At 45.2% G+C, this 23,564-nt stretch overlaps 1 protein-coding gene across 1 annotated transcript in view; it reads right to left on the bottom strand.

The window, feature by feature from the left end:
• COL4A5 (collagen type IV alpha 5 chain) overlaps positions 1-23,564 on the bottom strand; it is a 154,760-nt gene that overhangs the window by 81,082 nt on the left and 50,114 nt on the right. The window contains exon 2 of the mRNA XM_050965172.1: positions 18,655-18,714. Within this exon, the coding sequence (XP_050821129.1) occupies positions 18,655-18,714 (60 nt within the window). The remainder of the gene's footprint in view (positions 1-18,654; positions 18,715-23,564) is intronic.

The raw sequence follows: 23,564 nt of genomic DNA, 5'->3' as shown, positions 1-23,564 counted from the left end.
CTTCTGAAATCTTGGCCCAAAACTTCCGTCAGAAAAGCCATCTATCCCTTTATGCTGCTGAGGGGGTTGGGGAAGAGAAATAAAGTAAACAGAAACAGCCCTGGTCAGCAGGGAAGGGGCCACATTTTCTAATAACAGACCCATTATATAAAGTTCCTAGACTGGGGGTAGGGTCAGAGGAACGGTCTCCTTGATTGAGAAACTGGGTGGGGATGCTGAACTCTCTGAAAATTGACACATATTTTCTGTTGGAAATCGGAGGATGCTGAAAGACATGGATAATGAAGGTTGGGTAATCCTATTAGCCCAAATACAAACCCAAGCCTTGCTGTCTTCTCCACTCCACTCAGACTGCGAATGTTAGTGTCAATGTGTCCACGCTTCTGCTAAGAGTCTATATATGGCTGCGTCTCCTACATCAACCATCACAGAATGAAAGTACTTTTGTATTGAATGGAGAGAAGAAGAGATACCACAGGTGCATAAATGTTCACAAATGCCAAGTTCTTCAAACAAGGGACCTTAAAGTTAGGCACCTAAAACAAAAAGTGACCTGAGCCCACAATGTTCAGTGACTGCAATGGGTGACACAAAGGCTCAGCACTTCTGAAAACCAGGCCACTTTGATTTAGATGCCCAATGGTATGTGCTCACATATGAATAATTTAGCTACATGCTATTGCAGCACCTTTGATCCTTCCCCTGTCAGCTGGAGGTCCTGCAGGTTTTGTATAGTGTTTATTGTGTCTTGATATACAAGTAATGACTATATATGAATCTATGAAGCTCTGAGAGGTTCATATGTAGTTCATAAACCCATAACGGAAGGATGAGACTTGAAAGACAGCTCATTGCCATTGACTCCGACTCCTCCCCTCTTCCATCCTTTATTGTCCAATATAGTCATATTTACATTGCCTTTCATCCAAACATGTTACTTGGCTCTATCAGATAGCATGGTGATATAATCAGTATTGATGAGATTCAGTACTATCTACCCCCAAGTACATACATCATCCTAGAGACCAAGGGCAGCCTTTCAAAAGGTATAATATGCCTCGTGGGATTTACCAAATCACTGAAACAGTTTAGGTGCCCATCTCCCCTTGACTAAGGTGCCTTTGAAGCATACAAAAGCATCTAAGTAGGTCTGTAAACCTGGCCCCCAAAGCCATTTTAGTTAGATTACAGTTAGAAGTGTTTGAGAACCTATCCATAAGCATTAAGGAGTTTGGCTTTATCTTCACGACATCAAAAACATCATTTTTAGAAAGGATTTGTTTCAGTTAGCGTTTGTCAGTAGAGAGATACTGAACTGGTTAACTTTGGTGTTAGCTGAAGGTATGTGGTATCACAGTGTTTGAGATATTAAAAGTTACTATGCTCCCTGGAGAACCCATGTAAACAAAACTACATATCATTCACCCTTTCTGTGACTGGGGTGCCTGGATGGGCCCCACTAAGACTGCTACACTCAGGGAAGACTGCAAATAATAGGGCAGGTAAACCCCAAACTGGTGGTTTATTCTAGAATTTGATTCATCAAGTCAGTAACAAAAACAGCTTCTGCAATACATCACCAGTTATCAAGAAGTCAAATACAGTCCCCTTTAAGCATTCCAGCCCTTGAGTCCCATCTACACTATGGGATTATTCGATTTTACATAAACCGGTTTTGTAAAACAGATTGTATAAAGTTGAATGCACGTGGCCACACTAAGCACATTAATTCGGCGGCGTGTGTCCATGTACCGAGGCTAGCGTCGATTTCTGGAGTGTTGCACTGTGGGTAGCTATGCTGTAGCTATCCCATAGTTCCCACAGTCTCCCCCACCCATTGGAATTCTGGGTTGAGATCTCAATGCAAAAACAGTGTCGCGGGTGATTCTGGGTAAATGTCGTCACTCAATCCTTCCTCTGTGAAAGTAACATCCATTTCACGCCCTTTTTCCCTGGATTGCCCTGGCAGACGCCATAGCATGGCAACCATGGAGCCCATTTTGCCTTGTCACTGTCACCGTATGTGTACTGGATGCTGCTGACAGAAGCGGTACTGCAGCGCTACACAGCAGCATTCATTTGCCTTTGCAAGGTAGCAGAGACAGTTACCAGTCATTCTGTACCATCTGCTGTGCCATTGTAAATTGGCGATAAGATGATGGTTATCAGTCGTTTTGTACCATCTGCTGCTGTCATGGGTGCTCCTAGCTGGCCTTGGTGAGGTCGGCCGGGGGCACATGGAAAAAAATAGGAATGAATCCCCGCATCATTCCCTTCTTTATGTTTTGTCTAAAAATAGAGTCAGTCCTGCCTAGAATATGGGGCAAGTGTACTAGAGAACCAGAGAGCACAGCCGCTCCGTGTCAGAGCCCTAGAGATCCCGCAGAAATGATGAGCTGCATGCCATTCTAGGGGGTGCCCCTGCAACAACCCCACCCATTGCTTCCCTCATCCCCCAACCCTTCTGGGCTACCATGGCAGTGTCCCCCCATTTGTGTGATGAAGTAATAAAGAATGCAGGAATGAGAAACACTGACTTTTTAGTGAGATAAAATGAGGGGGAGGAAGCCTCCAGCTGCTACGATAGTCCAGGGTGTACAGAATCTTTTCTTTTGACATGAAATGGGGGGGAGCTGATAGAGCTCAGCCTCCAGTTGCTATGATGAGGATGGTTAGCAGCCGTTCTGTACCATCTGCCGGTAATGACTGGGAGTCATTCCCATTTTTATCCAGGTGCCCCCAGCCAACCTCACCGAGGCCAGCCAGGAGCACTCACGGGCTGATGATGACAATGGACAGCAGTCATATTGTTCCATCTGCCACCAGGAAGGGGATGCTGGTGTTCAGTGCTGCAGCACCCCGTCTACCAGCAGCATGCAGTAGCCAGACGGTGACATTGAAAAAAGTCGAGAAACGGTTTTTTCCCCTTTTCTTTTGGGGGGGGGAAGGGTGCAAATTGATGACACATACCCTGAAACACTCGGAAATATGTTTTTGACCCTTCAGGCACCGGGAGCTCAGCCAAGAATGCAAATGCTTTTCAGAGATTGCAGGGACTGTGGGATAGCTGGAGTCCGTGGTACCACCTCCCTCTCTCCATGAGCTTCCATTTGATTCTTTGGCTTTCCATTACGATTGTCACACAGCGCTGTGCTGTGGACTCTGTATCATAGCCTGGAAATTTTTTTCAAATGCTGTGGCATTTCGTCTTCTATAATGGAGCTGTGATAGAACAGATTTCTCTCCCTATATAGCGATCAGATCCAGTGTCTCCTGCTGGAGCTCTTTTTGGATTTGGGACTGTATCGCCACATGTGCTGATCAGAGCTCCACGCTGGGCAAACAGGAAATGAAATTCAAAAGTTCGCAGGGCTTTTCCTGTCTACCTGGCCACTGCATCAGAGTTCAGATTGCTTTCCAGAGCAGTCACAATGATGCACTGTGGGATACTGCCTGGAGGCCAATACCGTCGATTTGTGGCCACACTAACCCTAATCTGACATGGCAATACCGATTTCAGCGCTACTCCCCTCATCAGGGAGGAGTTCAGAAATCAATTTAAAGAGCCCTTTATATCGATATAAAGGGCTTCGTTGTGTGGACGGGTGCAGGGTTAAATCAGTTTAATGCTGCTAAATTCAGTTTAAACGTGTAACGTAGACCAGGCCCTAGACAGCTAAGTCTAATATAGTGAGGGGTTGCTGAAAACCTGATTCACAATACGTGAGGTTCACCAATCCCACAAGGACTGGATACATAGCCCCAGGTCAATATGAGCCTCAGATTTACCCAATAATCATGCTGATGTCAATCCTTATGTAACTAAGACTAAAAGTTTAATAATCATTTAAGGAAAAAGAAAGAGGTAAGTTTAAAAAAAATGGTCAAAAGATCAATACAAATTTATGCCAAGTCCTTAGGTCAGTTTCATAGCAGAGATGGAATAAACTGCTGGCTTGTAAGAGTCTTTCTGGATTCATCCCAAGAGGACAGAACCCAAAGGTAGCTTAGATGTAAAGCCTGTTAAAGGCAGACCGTTATCTTGGGTGCATACAACTTCTTACCTAAAGTTAACTGGTGAAGACTTGCCTTTAATTATTGTAACTAAGGTTATGTCTATAGTGCACTTTTGTTATAAAAACTTTTGTCACTCGGTGTGTGAAAAAAAACACCCCCCTAAATAACAGAAGTTTTAACAAAAAGCGCTAGTGTAGACAGCGCTTGGTCAGCGGAAGACACTTTCCCGGAGATGAAGCTACCGCCCCTCATTCAGGGTGGTTTTATTTGGTTGCCGGGAAAGCTCTCTTCCAACGACAAAGAGCAAGGGCTGCCCAGAGGATTCAGGGGGCCTGGGGGCAAAGCAATTTCAGGGACCTCTTCCATAAAAGAAGTTGCAATACTATAGAATACTATATTCTTGTGGGGGCCTGGGGCAAATTGCCCCACTTGCCCCCCCCCACTCTGGACAGCCCTGAAAAGAGCAGCTACTCTGTGCATCTTACAACGGTGCGGCTGCAGCAGCACAGACGCACCATTGTAAGGAACACAATATAGACATAGCCTAAATGAGCAAACCATCAGATAAAGTCATAACTTGATGATGTCTAACCCACAAGGAATAAAGAAACCATCAAGCTATGGTTCTATGGAGGAATTTAATACTGGAGCAGGAGGGAACAGTAAAAACAAAAAAAGCAATTTATATTCTCCTGCTGTTTTCTGTATCTTTACTTATTAAAGTGTTCTCTCTTCACTTTGTTTGATGCTACAAAAAAGAGTCATAATCCAGTGTTGACAACTTGTCCTGTGTCTGGGCAACGGTCAGTCAGTATAGTCTCTTAAAGACTTTCGAGTAAAGACAGGAATATAGTATTGTGGACAGTTGTAGCAGTAATTATTTAAAATCAAAGCGTGAATAGAGACCACTAGGAGACATTGAAGCTTAGCAAAGCTAATATGGAAAAAGAGACCATAATGCTGGTTGCCATGAAAAAGGTCTGCATGTTTCCCTCAGTTTTGGGGGAATCAAAGACAGGGAAGAAGTAGGGAACATGATGTTGCTATTTAGAGCTCTGTTTTCCTGATGGATTCAAGGGTTAAAAACCACTTTGCAACAATTTAAAGAAATATGCAGTGTTACAAAGTTCCTCCTCTACCTTGGTGGGTCCTGCGCTTATTGGTGGATTTGCTCACCTTGGTGATCTTCCCTTCTTGTGGAACCCACAGTCTGGGTCAATTCCTCCTGTATCTGATCAGGAGTTGGGAGGTTTAGGGGGAACCTGGGCACACCCTCTACTCTGGGTTCCAACCCAGGGCCCTGGGGACTGCAGCTGTCTATAGTGCCTCCTGTAACAGCTGCATGACAGCTACAACTGACTAACTGGGAGGCTTTTAACTAGTTCCAGCCAGCCCTTAATTGGCTTCAGATGTCCCAATCAATGTAGCTATCTTAATTGGCCCCAGGTGTCTTGATCAACCTGGAGCAACTGCCATTTGGTTACCATGGTACCAGGGATTTGTTTAGCCTGGGGCTAACATACCTGTTCCTCACTACTTTACTGTAGCCATCTGGCCTTGCCCCATCACAGCAGGTAAGGGTTCTCTAACTCACCTAGAGTATGCATCAGACAGAGTTAAGACAGTCTTTTAACTGCTAGCAGCACACCAAAAATGTATGTATGTCAGAATACCCCTATTTACTACAAATGCTAGCTGTACTAGAGAAGCCTACTTTCTGGATATACTCAGCACAGAAGAGATCAATTCTGATTTTTAGTCCTTTCCTATCCCCATACCATTTGACTTATGGGATTTATTAGGCAAATAAATACAGAGTTTCTATATTTAAGTCCTAGACAAAAAGTAATATTTTCCCCAGACCATGAAGGGTGTGGATTGCTCCTAACATGTCTTAAACCTGCCATGAAAGGCAGGAACTGTTGAATCATAGCACACCTTTTTGTACTCGGGCACTTCCAGGACAGGCAGAACTGTTCTGAATCATATGCAGCTGTAATATTCACCAATTTTGTGTGTCATTCAAAATTACTAATTTGTGGGGAGAGACAGGAGGGAGGGGGTCTTTAGATTTGCCATAAAGCCTGATAGCATGGCATAAATGCAAAGTTTCACTTGCAGTGATTCTACTATTGCCTACATTTTACAGGGGCTTTCTCAGGAAAGATACTGTACTGAGAGAGCTGTTGATTTGTCTTTCTCCAGTTCCCATAGCTTTAGCATACCGTCTTCTAAATGAGACAATATAACTCAGACAGTACAACAACGGACACAAGTAAGATACTTATATCAACTCAGGGCTTGGCTACACTGGAGAGTTGCAGTGCTGTAAACCCACCACCAGCACTGCAACTTACCGTCCACACTTGGAAAGCACATACAGCGCTAGATCTCCCTGGCTGCAGCTCTAGTTGTACTCCTGCTCTGCCTTGGGTATAAGGACTGTAGCGCTGGTGATGCAGCACTGCTCTGCCAGTGTGGCCACCAAAAGTGCTGTAATTGGCCTCCGGGGTATTCGGAGGTATCCCAGAATGCCTGTTCAGCCACTCTGCTCATCAGTTCGCACTCTACTGCCCTGGCCTCAGGTGACCCGCCCTTTAAATGCCCCAGAAATTTTAAAAATCCCCTTCCTGTTTGCTCAGCCAGGTGTGGAGTGCAATCAATCAGTAAATCTTTCCAGTTGACCATGCCTCCACGCACCAAACGAGCCCCAGCATGGAGCAATGGTGAGTTGATAGACCTCATCAGTGTTTGGGGGGAGGAAGCTGTGCAGTCACAGCTGCGCTCCAGCTGTAAGAATTACGATACTTATGGGCAGATCTCAAGGGCCATGCTGGAAAGGGGCCATGAGTGGGACACGGTGCAGTGCAGGGTTAAAGTAAAGGAGCTGCGGAGTGCCTATTGCAAAGCCCGTGAGGGAAACCACCGCTCAGGTGCTGCCCCCACGACCTGCTGTTTTTACAAGGCGCTGAACGCGATACTTGGGGGTGACCCCACTGCCAATCCGAGGACCACGATGGACAGTTCAGAGCGGGGAGGGGGAGGAAACCGAGAGTAAGGGTACTGAGGTGGGGGGAGACACCCTGGCGTCCCAGGAGGCATGCAGCCAGGAGCTCTTCTCAAGCCAGGAGGAAGGTAGCCAGTTGCAGCAGCTGGCACTTGGTAAAGGACAAGCAGAGGAGCAGGTTCCTGGTAAGCGGCTTTTAGTTTCAGGATGGAAATATTTCAGGAGAGGGAGGGTGGGTTATGGCTGCCTGCATGCCTAGATGTGGAATAGCCCATTGATGTGGTTTATCATGTCGCGGTAATCGGCCTCGGTAATCTCTTCAAAAGTTTCTGCCAGAGCGTGGGCAATGTGCTTGCGCAAGTTTATAGGGAGAGCCACTGTGGTCCTTGTCCCAGTCAGGCTAACGTGTCTGCGCCACTGTGCCGCGAGGGGTGGGGGGGACCATTGCTGCACACAGGCAAGCTGCATAGGGGCCAGGGCGGAATCCACATTGCTGTTGAAGACCCTCCCGCTCTTCCCAGGTGACCCGCAGCAGCGAGATATCTTCCAGGATTAACTCCTGTGAAAAGTGTTGGGATAGTGTTCAGTGTAGGTCCCTCTGCAGCAGTTTGCTTTCCCCAACGCAATGAAACCCCAGTACAGCCCTGACCCAATCTGTCCCCCTTCCCAGGTGACCCGCAGCAGTGAGATATCTTCCAGGATTAATTAACTCCTGCACTCATTCCCCGTTACCATTTCTTCACTGCTGTGTGTTCTCTGTGCTCTGGTTGGTATGGGGAAAGTATGCTAAAGTGAGACTGTAAACTCCTTCACTGTGATTATACACAATGCTGCCTCTCTGTTAAATGTTTCAATTTTTGTCTTTCTAATAACAGTGTCCTTTAATACCTCACTGGCTCGATCAGAGACTGCTGAAAGGCTACAAAACCTGAGAAAGAAGCCACAAAAAAGCAAAGAAGATATTGTGAAAGCAGTTATGAATCAGTCTGCCAGAGAGAGTAAAAAACTCCAGGACTGGAGGGAAAAAATGCAGTGCTAGAGGGAGAGAGAAAGCAGGAGAAAGGCAGTAGCTAAGAAGAAAAGCACAAACCAGCTGATAAGCATACTGGCGCGCCAAATGGACTGTATCCAGTCACTTATAGTCATGCAGGCAGAGCACTATCGTGCGGCCCCTCCCCTAGTCCCAAAGCTCTCTCGTTTGTGTCCCAATGTCAGCTCAAAACCCCCTTCTCCAGCATCGAGGCTATTATTAAAAGCAGCTGCCCAACGCCTGGACATTCACCTACCAGCCCTGAGAACTACGATCCTTACTCTCTGCACTCAACCCCCAATCACCATGCTGCATTTTCATCCTGAAGTGCAGCAGTCATCGTACAGCACTCCAGACAGGACATATTCAAACCTGTGACAGTACAGTTCACCATCCCACCCCCCTGCCCTTTTAGTTATTTTCTTTTCAAATAAATGAATTCGTGGCTTTGAAAACAGTCTTTATTATTGCAGAAAGTGTAAGATACTGTAGCCTAGGAAAAAAAAAAAGATACTGCAAATCACTGTAACCACTGCATTTCACTCCCGTGCAAGGCACCAAACATTACTGTTGGCTTTCAGCCTCAAATTCCTCCCTCAAGGCATCCCTAATCCTTGAAGCCCTGTGCTGGGCCTCTCTAGTAGCCCTGCTCTCTGGCTGTGCAAATTCAGCCTCCAGGCGTTGAACCTCAGAGGTCCATTCCTGACTGAATGTTTCACCCTTCCCTTCACAAATATTATGGAGGGTACAGCATGCAGATATAACCGCAGGGATGCTGCTTTCCCCCAAGTCTAGCTTCCCATAAAGAGAACGCCAGCGTCCCTTTAAAACGGCCAAAAGCACACTCCACAGTCATTCTGCACCGGCTCAGCCTGTAGTTGAACCGGTCCTTGTTCCTGTCAAGCTTCCCTGTATACGGTTTCATGAGCCAAGGCATTAACGGGTAAGCGGCGTCTCCAAGGATCACAAGGGGCATTTCAACGTCCCCTACTGTGATCTTCCGGTCTGGGAAAAGAGTCCCGGCCTGCAGCTTCCTGACCAGGGCACTCTTCCGAAAGATGCGTGCACCATGCATCCTTCCAGGCCAGCCTGTGTAAATGTCAATGAAATGCCCACGGTGATCCACAAGCGCCTGGAGAACCATAGAGAAATATCCCTTCCGATGAATGTACTCGGATGCTAGGTGGGGTGGTGCCAGAATAGGAATATGCGTCCCATCTATCGCCCCTTCACAGTTAGGGAAACTCAACTGTGCAAAGCCATCCACAATGTCCTGCACGTTCCCCAGAGTCACGGTTGTTCTTAGCAGGATGCGATTAATGGCCCTGCAAACTTGCATCAAAACGACTCCAATGGTCAACTTTCCCACTCCAAACTGGTTCGCGACCGATCGGTAGCTGTCTGGAGTTGCCAGCTTCCAGATTGCAATAGCCACCCGGTTCTCCGCTGACAGGGCGGCTCTCAAATCTCGTGTCCTTGCGCCGCAGGGTGAGGGCGAGCTCCTCACACAGTCCCATGAAAGTGGCTTTTCTCATCTGAAAGTTCTGCGGCCACTGCTCATCATCCCAGACTTCCACGATGATGTGATCCCACCACTCAGTGCTTGTTTCCCGAGCCCAAAAGCGGCGTTCCACGGTGCTGAGCATTTCCGTTAATGCCAAAAGCACTTTAGTGTCATACGCATCAGGCGAATTGATATCATCGTCGGACTCCTCACTGTCACTTTGGAGCTGAAGGGATAGCTCAACTGCCAAATGTGATGTGCTGGTGACACTCATCAGCAAAGTCCTCAGCAGCTCGGGCTCCATTTCCCACAGAAAATCGCGCTGCATAGAAACCGTTGGGAGACTCACAATGGCGCCAAACGTGGACGGAAAAACAGTGACTGCTGGGATGTGAAGTGATGCACCAGGGGGCATTGAGACAGGAAGCGGAATGACCCGCACCCTTCCGTCCCCTTCCCACAACCCACGGCGCCAAAATGGGATGAGGTGCTCTGTGGGATAGCTGCCCACAATGCAACACTCCCAACAGCGCTGCAAGTGCGGCCACATTGCAGCACTGGTAGCTGTCAGTGTGGCCACACTGCAGTGCTTTCCCTACACAGCTGTATGAAGACACCTGTAACTCCCAGCGCTGCACAACTGCAAGTGTAGCGAAGCCCTGAGGGTATGGCTACACTTGAAATTTCAAAGCGCTGCCGCGGCAGCGCTTTGAAGTGTGAGTGTGGTCTGAGCGCCAGCGCTGGGAGAGAGCTCTCCCAGTGCTGCATGTAAACCACATCCCTTACAGGTGTATCTTGCAGTGCTGGGAGCCGCGCTTCCAGTGCTGCGGCACTGTTTACACTGAGGCTTTACAGCACTGTATCTTGCAGCGCTCAGGGAGGTGTTTTTTCACACCCCTGAGCGCGAAAGTTGCAGCGCTGTAAAGTGCCAGTGTAGCCAAGCCCTGAGTACGTGAATTCCAAAACAAAAACTTATTCATGAGCACTACAAGAGTAGCATTAAAGGACTTAATCCTGAAAGATGTTCAGGTTCAGTTCCTGAAACTCATTAAGTTGTAGGGGACGCTTGTCTGTAAGCCACCACATGCATCAGTTTCACCATATCAAATGAAAAATTCTTCTTCCAGTTAGGAGTCAAGAGTAGATCTGTAGAATTGTGGCAAACCATTTTAAATATTAACAGACTTGTTTTACTGAATGCTTGGAAGATCCAGATTTAGCACTGGACAGAAACTTAGAAAAAAATCCAGAAAAGCATCTAGAAGGTTATGATCTGGGGTCTGTCTCCATTGAGAACTCCCATGCATTAAATGATGTAGTGCTACTCAGACACTAACATTTCATGCTGGTGCAGTTCACAGCAATTTTAGCTGGTGTCTTTCTAGCTTTAGAGACTTAGCTAGGACCAAAAAAAACAAGGAAAAATTCAAGAGTGCATGGGGGAATTTTTTTAATGTCATCTCACAGTGCCTTGAATGTAGACAGCAAACAGAGCTAGTTACACATTTGGGCCTTGATCTTGAAACCGATAGCTCACCATTGAAGTTTACAAACTCTGCGTGGGCAAAGTATTCTGCCTATCAATTGCAGGGTTGATTGATAGGTATTTAAAGAAAGAAGGCATAGTCCCCAGAGGAGAGATGCCAAATGACAATTTGCCTTATCTGCTGCCTGCCACAACTTTACATTGGAGCAGCTTAACATGAAGTATTTCAGTTACTTCTGTGCTGCACCTTGGACATTCTGGTTCTTTTGGCCAGAGGTAAGGCGCTGGTGTCTCAGACACGGATGCTGGCAGCTTGGCAGGCTAAGAATGGATGCAGGGATGTGTGGAGATGGGGGTACAGATTTTTCATGGAACAGCTGGTTCTCACCAATTTTACTAGCACAAGAATTCTGTAAATGCATTCTTACTCCCCCAACCTGATAGTCAATATTTGCAGACATTGAAAAAATAGCACTGCTACTGGTGACTGTGCTATTAATGTATTAGTCAGCCAAGAAGCTACAGCCTGGTGCATTCACCTCCGGATACTGAAGTTGGGTGTGCTCTGTGGATTGAGGCCAAATGCCAAGACCATCCAGTGATCCCTTCTGGTCTTAAAAACTCTGACACTGGAGAAGTGCACCAACAGCCAACCAGTGCTCCCTGGGGCATGGCTTGTTGCTATTAAAATAGCAATTTAAACTACTGTAAGCAGAGCCTGGGTCCTGCTCCATCAGATCCAGGTACCTACTCTTCAAAGATATCCGGTGATCCCAAGCCAAGCTTTTACTAATGAACTGCAGGAGCCTAAGTCATAGTGTAACCACTGCTCCTGCCAGTAGTGCCTTCAGAGCTTTACTATTATCCTGTGCTCAAGTGTTTAGGAGCCAACAGAAGCAGACATTCCCACCCTAGCCCCAGTTAGGAGAACTGCAAGTCAAAATCGCAAAATAGCCTGGGGGAGGGGAGAGAAGGGGAAAGCAGAGGAAGCCTGGATGCTAGGAGGAATCATGTGGAAGAGTGGGGAGGGGTGTCTGACTGACAGCCTGTTTGATTGGAAAGGAGGAGTAGGCAATAATGTGTCTGAAGTTTTGAAATTAGGGATGCTGCATAAAGTGAAGGAAAGTTCTGTTTCCTTCAAAGTGGCAGCTGAGGGTGATATCAATAGATCAGTCTGCATTTGACAGTGGCTGGAGGAGATGGTGTCCCTCCCTAGCTTCTCTCTCATGTTCTTTCCTAATCCACATAATTGCATCCAGTCTGGAGCACTCTGGAGAATGAATATCAAGGAAACCAGAAAAAAAATGAACCATTTCTAGAAGAAAAACTAAATTAGAATATTTTTTAAAAGGATGGATCTCATTGTTACAGTGGAAAGCACCAGTGGGCTGCTAGCTATTCAATGTATCAGTAGCGCAAAGTGACTCAAACCTAGGAAGGCAAGGACTGTGAATCATCAGGAGAAAGGGATAGCTTTTACAATGTAAGCAAGATTCAGTGACTGCTGGTGGGTGCATGCATTCCTCCACATACTAATCAAGCTAAAGTCATACCGTCTTTCAGGTAGTCCATGCTGTGACTTTTCCAGTAAGGTGCTAGAGAGTTAATCAAAATAGCATTGGGGATGGATTGTCTAAAACCACATCTGCTATGTTGTACCGTGTAATCTATGTGAGCTTTACATTTGCATCATCAGATTAAAGAAGAATTAATTCTGTGTTATGATCATTTAGTCTGACCTCCTACATAATGGTCCCTTTGGACCTTAAAGTCTGTTAGTTAGAATGCTAGATCCAAGTTCTAGCTCCTGACAGTAACCTGAAGAACTCTAGTTGCCAATATGGAATATTATTCCTTAGGCATACAATTAAGATATGAGCTAAGGGATGGTAGGCACATTTGGCAAGGAATTTCATTTGCTGGAGCCACCTGGATTCAAGGTGTGGCATCCTGGATGACTGTTCAAAGATATCCAATGTTAAGTCTTATTAAATTACTTCAGTATATTGTAATGTGCTGACACAAAACCTTGTAATACTGATAAACAGATATTTGAAGTTATTTTAGTTCATGTTCACGACTGAAGTAATCCTTGTTTCAAAGAAAGTCTCAAAGCTATGCAATCTTTGAAACTTGTGGATATACCAGAATTGAATGGTGTGGGCTTAAAATGCTATCGATTCGTCTCTAGATCCCTGTTTAAAGTGGTTAGAAGTTTGGTAAGAATAAAGTAACTTTCTGACTTTGCACCGTTATTGCAGGGTTCACATCTTTAATCTAGTCTACATATCACCACCTCCTATACATAATCTTGTTGTTGTTCACAGACAGAGACAACCTTCTTTCCCATTCACAGTCAAATGTTCCCCGAGGCAAATGCAACAGCTGCTTACATGGAAAGTATTTAATGGCCTGAAATTAGGCTCCTAAACTTAGGTCTTGGCTACACTGGCACTTTACAGCGCTGCAACTTCTGCGCTCAGGAGTGTGAAAAGACACACCCCTGAGCGCTGCAAGATACAGCACTGTAAAGCCTCAGTGTAATCAGTGCCGCAGCGCTGGGAGCAAGGGATGTGGTTTACGTGCAGCGCTGGGAGAGCTCGCTCCCAGCGCTGGCACTCCGACACTTTCAAGTGCAGCCATACCCTTAAAAGAAGTGGGCTGATTTTCACAAGTGCTGAGCACCCAAATCCCACTGAATTCAAGGGAAACAGTAAGTACTCAGTAACTTTTAAAGAAGCAACTTCCTCTGTTCAGGAAGCAGACACTAATGACCCAGCATGACTAAGGGTACATCTACACTACAGGATTATTCCGATTTTACATAAAACGGTTTTGTAAAACAGATTGTATAAAGTTGAGTGCACGCAGCCACACAAAGCACAATAATTCGGTGGTGTGCGTCCATGTACCGAGGCAAGGGTCGATTTCTGAAGCGTTGCACTGTGGGTAGCTATCCTATAGTTATCCCATAGTCCCCGCAGTTGCCCCTGCCCATTGGAATTCTGGGTTGAGATCCCAATGCATGGTGCAAAAGCAGTGTCGCGGGTGATTCTGGGTAAATGTCGTCACTCATTCCTTCCTCCGTGAAAGCAACGGCAGACAATCATTTCGTGCCCTTTTTCCCTGGATTGTCCTGGCAGACACCATTGCATGGCAACCATGGAGCCCGTTTTGCCTTTTGTCACTGTCACCGTATCTGTACTGGATGCCGCTGACAGAGGCGGTACTGCAGCGCTACACAGCAGCATTCATTTGCCTCTGCAAGGTAGCAGAGACGGTTACCAGTCGTTCTGTACTGTCTGCTGTGCCACTGTAAATTGGCGATGAGATGACGGTTATCAGTCGTTCTGTACCGTCTGCTGCTGTCATGGGTGCTCCTGGCTGACCTTCACTGAGGTCGGCCGGGGGCGCAAAGACAAAAATGGGAATGACCCCCTGGGTCATTCCCTCCTTTATGTTTTATCTAAAAATAGAGTCAGTCTTACCTAGAATATGGGGCAAGTGTACTAGAGAACCAGTGTACCAGAGAACATAGCTGCTCCATGTCAGATCCCACAGAAATGATGAGCTGCACCACCCGTTGCTTCCCTCCTCCCCCAACCCTTCTGGGCTACCGTTGCAGGGTCCCCTCATTTGCGTGATGAAGTAATAAAGAATGCAGGAATAAGCAACACTGACTTTTTAGTGAGATAAAATGAGGGGGAGGCAGCCTCCAGCTGCTATGATAGTCCAGGCAGGACATTAAATGGTGGTGGGAGAGGAGCCCAGCATCCCACTGCGATGATAGTCCAGGCAGTACAGAATCTTTTCTTTACACAGGAAAGGAAAGGGGCTGATGGAGCTCATCCCCCAGTTGCTATGATGAGGATGGTTACCAGCCGTTCTGTACCATCTGCCTGGAATAACCGGGAGTCATTCCTATTTTTACCCAGGCGCTCCCCGGCCGACCTCACCTGAGGCTAGCCAGTAGCACTCACGGGATGACAATGAGGACAGCTGCCAGTCCTATTGCACTGTACCGTCTGCCACCGGGGAAGGGAGGGGAGAGGATTTTTTTCCCTTTTCTTTCACGGGGGGGGAGGGGGAGTAAATTGACGAGATATACCCTGAACCACCCCAGACAATGTGTTTGACCCTACAGGCACTGGGAGCTCAGCCAAGAATGTATATGCTTTTTGGAGACTGCGGGGACTGTGGGATAGCTGGAGTCCTCAGTACCCACTCTCTCCCTCCATGAGCTTTCATTTGATTCTTTGGCTTTCCGTTACGCTTGTCACACAGCACTGTGCTATGGACTCTGTATCACAGCCTGCAGATTTTTTTCAAATGCTTTGGCATTTCGTCTTCTGTAACGGAGCTGTGATAGAACAGATTTGTCTCCCCATACAGCGATCAGATCCAATATCTCCCATACGGTCCATGCTGGAGCTCTTTTTGGATTTGGGACTGCATCGCCATCCGTGCTGATCAGAGCTCCACGCTGGGCAAACAGGAAATGAAATTCAAAAGTTCGCGGGGCTTTTCCTGTCTACCTGGCCAGTGCATCCGAGTTCAGATTTCAGCTCTACTCCTCTTGTCGGGGAGGAGTACAGAAATGGGTTTAAAGAGCCCTTTATCTCGATATAAAGGGCCTCGTTGTGTGGACGGGTGCAGCGTTAAATCGGTTTAACGCTGCTAAAATCGGTATAAACGCGTAGTGTAGACCAGGCCTAAGGCCCATTGGGGGTTCACCACTTGGTCAGCAACTCTCGTCAGGCCTGTCAAGGTCACTACATCTAATGTGCTGTTGTCAATCAGTATCTACAAGGTGCCATGCCAGGTATCATATACAAACTGGTAACATGTTGGTCCCAAAAATCATTGTGTGATGGACGTATGGCAAACCCACAAAAGGGCTTTGTAGACGTGCTGCAAACGTGTTCTTAAAATATATTTGTCTAGCAGTATCTAAACCATGCCTCTTTCAGACTAAGGAATGTGGAGACACATTCAGGCAAATGGAATCAATATAAAGGCATCACTAAATACAAAAAAAAAGTACATTTATGTGCAAGTAAACAAAGCCATTGGAAAAATGAATACTTAATCTGGCTAGTGGATGGAGACTGACCCCAAAGGAGTCTTCTGGCCACCTGAAGCAGGGTCAATGAACTTTGGGAAGACAGTATGGCATCTACATCCCAGCAGCATGTAGGAAGCTCTTTGTCTGGGCTTTTCAAAGAATATATTTCAAAGGTTTAGTGGACTATGAAGACAGGGGTTGGACACCCAGGTAATAAGCAACTGAAATCAACTGTATTAGAAGAGTATCAAGTAAGGGAATTTATGAACGCCTACGACATTGGTGATTAATATAGTGAAATATGTGCTTTTGTGTTACACAAGTAATTATGAGTACTCACTGATATTATGCTTTAAAGTCTGTGACAAAACCCAGAGAGAAACAGGTTTAACGCAGACAGGAGGGAAGGGAACTCTTTACCTTCCTACAATATAAATTAAGCATTATGGAATCAAAACAATGGAAGCCCCATTTATTTATGGATCTGCAAGGGGATGGGAAGTCAATAGGAATGGAAGAACAGCAGGACGTCTTCCTGCCTCTTGTAACAGGGTCAATGAACTTTGGCAGATATAAGCAGAAACAGAAAGCCATTTTGGAATCCAACACTCTATGGATTCAAGGGGGCCAGAGCTCTTGAAATCACAGACTGTTGGGTCCTTCAGCAAGGGGAGGAGGGCGGAGTTTGAAGACTGAACTGAGTTTAGGTGAGAAATCTGCTTAGGCAAAAGATTACAACTTTCTGAAAGTAAATTTTAATCTTGGATGTGTGTCTTTATTTTTGTTTGCTTGTAACCCTTTCTATCTTTATACCTGGTATCACTTAATCCTATGTTTTTTGTTAAATAAGTTTGTTGCACTTTTATTCTGAACCATGTCAGTTCTCTGGCTGAAATACAAATGTTTGTTCAACCCCCAGTTAAATTAATGAACTGTAATGTATTGCCTCTTTTAAAAAAGAGACATGAACTTAAAACTTCTGTGAGTGTTACAGAAGAGCTGGACACTGTCCTCCAAACCATTTGCCCTGCAATCAGAACTGGGGGAATATTGGGGTCACCCTGCAAAAAGTAACTGGGCGGTGGGAGCCAAGGTGTGACCTGCGTGGTTATGTCAAAGTTGTGAGCCACAGCAGCATAGCACTGAAGGCATCCAGAGTTATGGAGCAGGTGGCAACAACCCCTTACTGGTCTGGGTTACACCCCAAAGAGTCACCCTCAGGTTGCTGCCTCAATAAAATTACTTTAAATGTAGCAGCTGGAAAAAATAGCTGCATCACATGATCAGCCACCCACCCAGGTAACATCAGCAAATGCTTTGAGTTTGGGGAAGGGTTCTGAATCTTAAATGGTACTGAATTGACAAAGCCAATTTACAAGTATGTCTAAGGAACAAAGTTTCTTCAACATATAAGGTCCCTATTTAAAAATGGCAAGAAACTCACTGTATAGCGAGAACCATGATGGCAATTTGACCAACAATTTCTTTTATCCCTCTGAGCAACATTCCCTTTCCACCTACACATGGCTAATTAAAAGGGGGAAAATGCATCTCTACCACGTGGGGTAAGGAAAAATGTGTGTACTGCTTCCCTGTGCGCCCCCCAATCCCAAATGGGTTACATTTAGAGAAGTACAAAGTATATAGCAATGACAGAGTAGGTTGTACTGTTGGGGAATGGCAGCACGCAGTAGAACCTCAGAGTAACAAACACCTTGGGAATGGAGGTTGTTCGTTACTCTGAAATGTTTGTAACTGAACAAAACATTATGGTTCTTTCAAAAGTTCACAACTGAACATTGACTTAATAAAACTTTGAAACTTTACTATGCAGAAGGAAAATGCTGATTTCCCTTTAGTTTTAGTTGTTTACGTTTAACACAGTACTGTATTTGCTTTTTTTGGTCTCTGCTGCTGCCTGATTGTGTACTTCTGGTTCCAAATGAGGTGTGAGGTTGACTGGTCAGTTTAATTCTGATGTTCATAATTCTGAGGCTCTATTGCAGGGGTCGGCAACCTCTGGCATGCGGCTCATCAGGGTAAGCACCCTGGTGGGCTGGGCCAGTATGTTTACCTGATGCGTCGGCAGGTTTGGCTGATCGCGGCTCCCACTGGCTGCGGTTTGCCTTCCCAGGCCAATGGTGGTGGTGAGAAACCGTGGCCAGCGCATCCCTTGTCGCTTCCCATTGCCCTATTGGCCTGGGACGATGAACCGCGGGCAGTGGGAGCCACAGTCCGCCAAACCTGCCGACGCGGCAGATAAACAAACTGGCCCAGCTCGCCTGGGTGCTTACTGTGGCGAGCCGTGTGCCAGAGGTTGCCGATCCCTGATCTAGGCCAACCTGTAAAAATATTTTGCGGGAAGGAACCAAATACCACCAAAAAAATGCCCAGAAGTACAGAATACCTACAACACTGTACAGTACATTAAGTTAGTAAAACACGTCTTTTTTAAAGATTTAAATCCCAACTTTGTAAGTCCTGAACAATTCAATTGCTTCAGAAGCTATTTTCAATTGATGAAAAATGTAAGCAGAGTGTTTACCTTTTCGCCTTTTACTCCACTACAGTCACATTTGGATCCTGATGCACATCCATGGCAAGCCTTAAGAGAAATAAAAGGATATTAGATGCTTTTAATTGCAGATTGAATGCTACTCCTATGCAAAAGTGCACTAAATATTTTTAAAATGCCTTAAAAATACTAGTTTTACAATCCTTACAAGTCATGTAGCCTGCATGCATGAGCTCAAACTGGATATAGTTTATAAAAGTTTTGAAGCAGACAAGCTTTATACATCATGCCCAAGGAGGTACCCTATATTGTAAAACTTAGGCATTCAATGACACCAGCCTGGGGAAACTCTGAGCACGTTCTAATCTAAAAGTTTTATTTATTTATTACACTAGTAAAGTACTAACATAGCTTTCCTGGTCAGGCTCCAGATCCAGGAAAAACATTTCAGTAAGGGCTCCAGCCACTAGATGGCACTTTTTGAACAGTATTTACATAGCTGAGACCAAACCTTAACAGGTTGGATTTATCAAAAGACTAATGGAAAGGTACTTATTATACGATGAATTCCACCTCTACAGCCCAGTTACCATCAGAACTACAAAAACTTAACACCAGAGTATCCCCATCAACTTTGTATCCAAGAGTATGACAAAGTAGGCTACAATGGGTCATTCTAGCATAAAGGGGAGAGAGAGATTTGCACATATCAGAGCAAGAGCAATTGGTGATAAAAAACCCAAGCCAGATCACACTGTTACATCACATTCACTTAATTTCTAACCTATTCTCTTTCAACATCTGTTACAGAACTCCAGAGTTCTTTCAAAGATATGACTAGACTGACTGGCATGTGGGTTCTTTAATTCCCCCTACCCCACCCCTCCCACACAGCTGGAGCTCAGTAGCTGAAGTGTTTTGTAGCATGATATCTCTATACTGATATGTAGCAATTGTTAAGCTTTTTTACAGTTAAGCACAAGCAATAACACTAGAATGGTCACAATTTGGAATAGTTTGACTTGTTCTAGACAAGTGTTATTACTAAAGTACAGCACATGCTTTAAACTTTTCAATACTAAGACTTTTCAATAACATTTTATATCCTGCTTACTGTATTTTCTACTCCCTGTCTCTGATGAGGTGTGTTTTAGCCCACGAAAACTTATGCCCAAATAAATTTGTAAGTCTCTAAGCTGCCGCAAGGACTCTTATTTTATACAAAGCAAGTTTCAGTCAAATAGGCACAGTCCTTTGCATGTCAGACCTTCGGTATGCCATGCTTGAACTATTTTTCCTTATCAGAGCCTCTCTAAGACATGACCCATCACCTACCTGGCACTGGGAACGTACTGGCTCATAGCCTAAACAGATTATTAAGCATCAGACTGAAAAACAGAACTTCATTCACCTGCAGCTATGCTAATCTGGAATGGTGTTAATTGTTGCAGTTAGACAACTGATGTTTTGTCAGCTGTCACAATTCTAGTACAACTGCCTTAAGTCACTGAGACATACCTCGAGTTCTCCACTCATCTGTTTTAAGTAGTTCCTGTATTTGGAACTCTAAAAGCAGGAGTCGACAACCTCTGGCATGCGGTTCGCCAGGGTAAGCACCCTGGGGGGCCAGGCCAGTTTGTTTACCCGCTGTGTCTGCAGGTTCAGCTGATCGCGGCTCCCGGCCAACGGAGGCGGCGGGAAGCGTCGCGGGCCGAGGGATGTGCTGGCCGCGGCTTCCTGCCACCCCCTTTGGCCAGTGGAAGCCACGATTGGCTGAACCTGTGGATGCAGAGGGTAAACTGGCCTGGCCTGGCCCGCCAGGGTGCTTACCCTGGTGAACCGCGTGCCAGAGGTTGCCGACCCCTGTCTTAAAGTCTCAAACCCTTTGATCAGTAGAAGTGAATAAAACAGGTTCAGGCTCACTGATTAGCTAGGATCACATCATGCAGTTTAGTATCCTAAGGGCCAGGAATTCTATTCAACAGTTGACTAGAAGATAGACTGTAAATTTGTTTTTAAAAAGTAGTTTTAAGATTAATTCCACTACCAATATATATATATTTTTTTACAGGATTAAGATTAGTTACATGTGACATTACTGTCCCCCACCACAATACAGGCCCTAAAAAGCAAGGAAATCTCAAGTCATGGAATATCTAACTGTGCTGTAATGCCCACAGAGCAGATTTCCAGTGACAAACTCCATAACACAACATGGAACTTTCTGCTGCCTCCAACAGAGAAGGAAACCCTGCACATTAATTTCCCTCGAAATATAATGCAACACAATTCCAACCTCAGCAACAGTAGCAAACCTTTATTGCTGTCAGATGCATGCTGGTTTAGTGCATACAAGAAACATGAAATTATAATTAAGGTTTTGCATTATAATACAAGTGCTAGGTTTTGGTTTGCGGTTGGGGCAAGGGAGAGAATAATGTCGCACTTCATCAACCTCAGTCCCTTTCAAAACACAGTTTGTCCATGGAATTTCCTGGGTTTTTAAATGGCAAGTGCAGGAAGGTTACAGCGGGAGGCCATGAAAGGGAATACTTGGATTTCCTCATGACCCATAGGGATATGAGAAGAACAGAGATGTTTAGGCTAGGAGAAAAATTGCCAGTAGTAGGATGGAACCTGGTGAGTATCTGTACCCACTCTCAGGCCGGACTTACACTAGACTATTAAGTCGGTTTAATGACAATGCTCAGATGTGTGAAAAATCCACAGCCCAAGCAGTGTTGTTAAGCAGACCTAACCCCCAGAATTCTTCCATCAACCTAGGTACCTCCTCTTGGGGAGGTGGAGGACCTATGCCAATAGGAGAATCTTTCACATCAGTGAGGGTGGTGTCTACGCTGAAGTGCTACAGAGCCACAGCTGCACCACTGCAGTTTTTTTAAGTGTGGACATACCTTTACTCCACCTCTATGAATAAGACAGTGGAAGGAAGTAAACTGCACCTTACCAATGCTAGAGACATCCCAAAATGATTTCAGTATGTAAAATATGCAGAGCAAGCCAGATCGAAAGTTGACTGAACTTCAAGTAGCTTTGGAGCAAGCCCATGTTTTCAATACAGGTTCTTGCTAATTGGCATCGAAGCCAGTTCTTGCAAAAGGCAGACATAATATTGCCAGTATTCAGCAGTAGGAACCAGGATAGCAAGAGAGAAAAAAAAATACATCCTTTCCTGTAATGTGATTTATTAGAACAAATCTCTATTAAGGTGTACTACATCAAACTGCCCTTAAAGCAGAGCTAAAAGGTCTTTCCCTCCCTTAGCCTGCTTCCATTTTAAATAAATAGTCTCCCCCCAGCCCATCTGTTTTTTTGTATGGTGGGGAGATAAACATTCAACAAATAAACCTTTTTGATCAAAATTAAGGAATTCTTCATTTCTGCCTTTGACTGCACTCAAGAGCCTTTGCTATGCTAAGGCTGGACTCCTTCCATTTTGAGCAAGACCCTTTCTTAGCCTGTTTGATAAAAACAAGGAGTGCCCAGGCTGGACCATTCTTCCGAAGGGCACAGAGAGTTCTGAATGCCTGGCTCATATGCTTTATTTGAGGTGAATGCAATCTTCAGCAATTTCAGAGTAAGAGAAGGAAGCTGGAAGACACCTCTGTCCTTCAGTCAGAAAAAAAACCCGTTTTAGATGGTAGTGCAATCAGATGTCAGTCATTTCAGACTAAAAATCTTTGTATGAATTATTCATTCGGTGTATCAGGAGAGATTTCCCCAGTAATCTCATTTATCTTCCTGTTTATAGGTTATTCTAATCCCCAAGTTGTGTAGAGCTAGAATTTGGCAGGTAGTTCAGGTGAAAAGACAGAAGTCTCACAGTTTGGCTTGGGTGATAACCAACAAGTCAGATACTGAACAAAAAGCAAAGGAGACCCATTTCATCTGCAAATGGGTTGTTTGTTTAGGTTATTTTGGTAATATTAAGGTCACTTCTAAATGGAAAAAAGTGTGCACAAGAAAGTAGCTGCTGAAATATAATAACAGGAGATATACCTATCTCCTAGAGCTGGAAGGGACCTTGACAGGTCATTGAGTCCAGCCCCCTGCCTTCAGTAGCAGGACCATGTACTGATTTTTGCCCCAGATTCCTAAGTGGCCCCCTCAAGAACTGAACTCACAACCCTGGATTTAGCAGGGCAATGCTCAAACCACTGAGCTATCCCTCTCCCCCCGGGGTTGTGCTATCACGTTTACTGTTAGTGTGTGTCATTGAAGTAATAGAAAATGCAAGCCCTGTGCAAAGCACAATTATGCCTGGAATTTCTCCTCCTCTGCAACAGTGATAATTTCTTATTCAAATCTTCAAACAAGCTTCAGGACCACTGTTACAACACAAGCAAGCTCTCAACATCAGAGTTTCCATGCCTGGGGAAACAAAGGTCAGCATGGTAAAAGTCAGTCTTCTGCATGGCTACAGCCTTCAACTTGCCCTAGTAGATAACTGCTGAAGGGAAAAGCATCAATATTAGTGAGAAATAATGCAGTGAAAGGGGTTGAATTCTCAGGCCTGTAAAATGAATTAAAAAAACCAAACACGCTATATAGCACCTTTCAGCAGAGGGTGTCAGAGCATTGCACAGACATTTATCAGGCCTCATTAAACCCCAGTGAAATAGTTATTCCTCTTTTTTACAGATGGGGAAACTGAGGCAAAGAGATTTGCTCAGTATTACACAGCAAGTCAGTGATATTGGGAACAGAACCCAGGAGCCTTTGTTCCCAGTCAGCTGCTCTAGTCACAAGATCACATTCTGTGCACCATAAGAGCTGCAGCAGGGACAGCATCAATCTAAGAAAATGGAGAAGACTGTAGGACTGTGACTTGACCTGAAGGATCTACCTTGGAGAAGAGAGTTTGTTCTCCAGGCCCACTCTAACTTTTACCCTTTGAGACTGGAGGAAAGAAGGGGGTG

The sequence above is a fragment of the Gopherus flavomarginatus genome, chromosome 8 (assembly GCF_025201925.1).
Source record: "Gopherus flavomarginatus isolate rGopFla2 chromosome 8, rGopFla2.mat.asm, whole genome shotgun sequence".
NCBI lineage: Eukaryota > Metazoa > Chordata > Testudines > Testudinidae > Gopherus > Gopherus flavomarginatus.
This window is presented reverse-complemented; position numbering and strand designations above follow the sequence as displayed.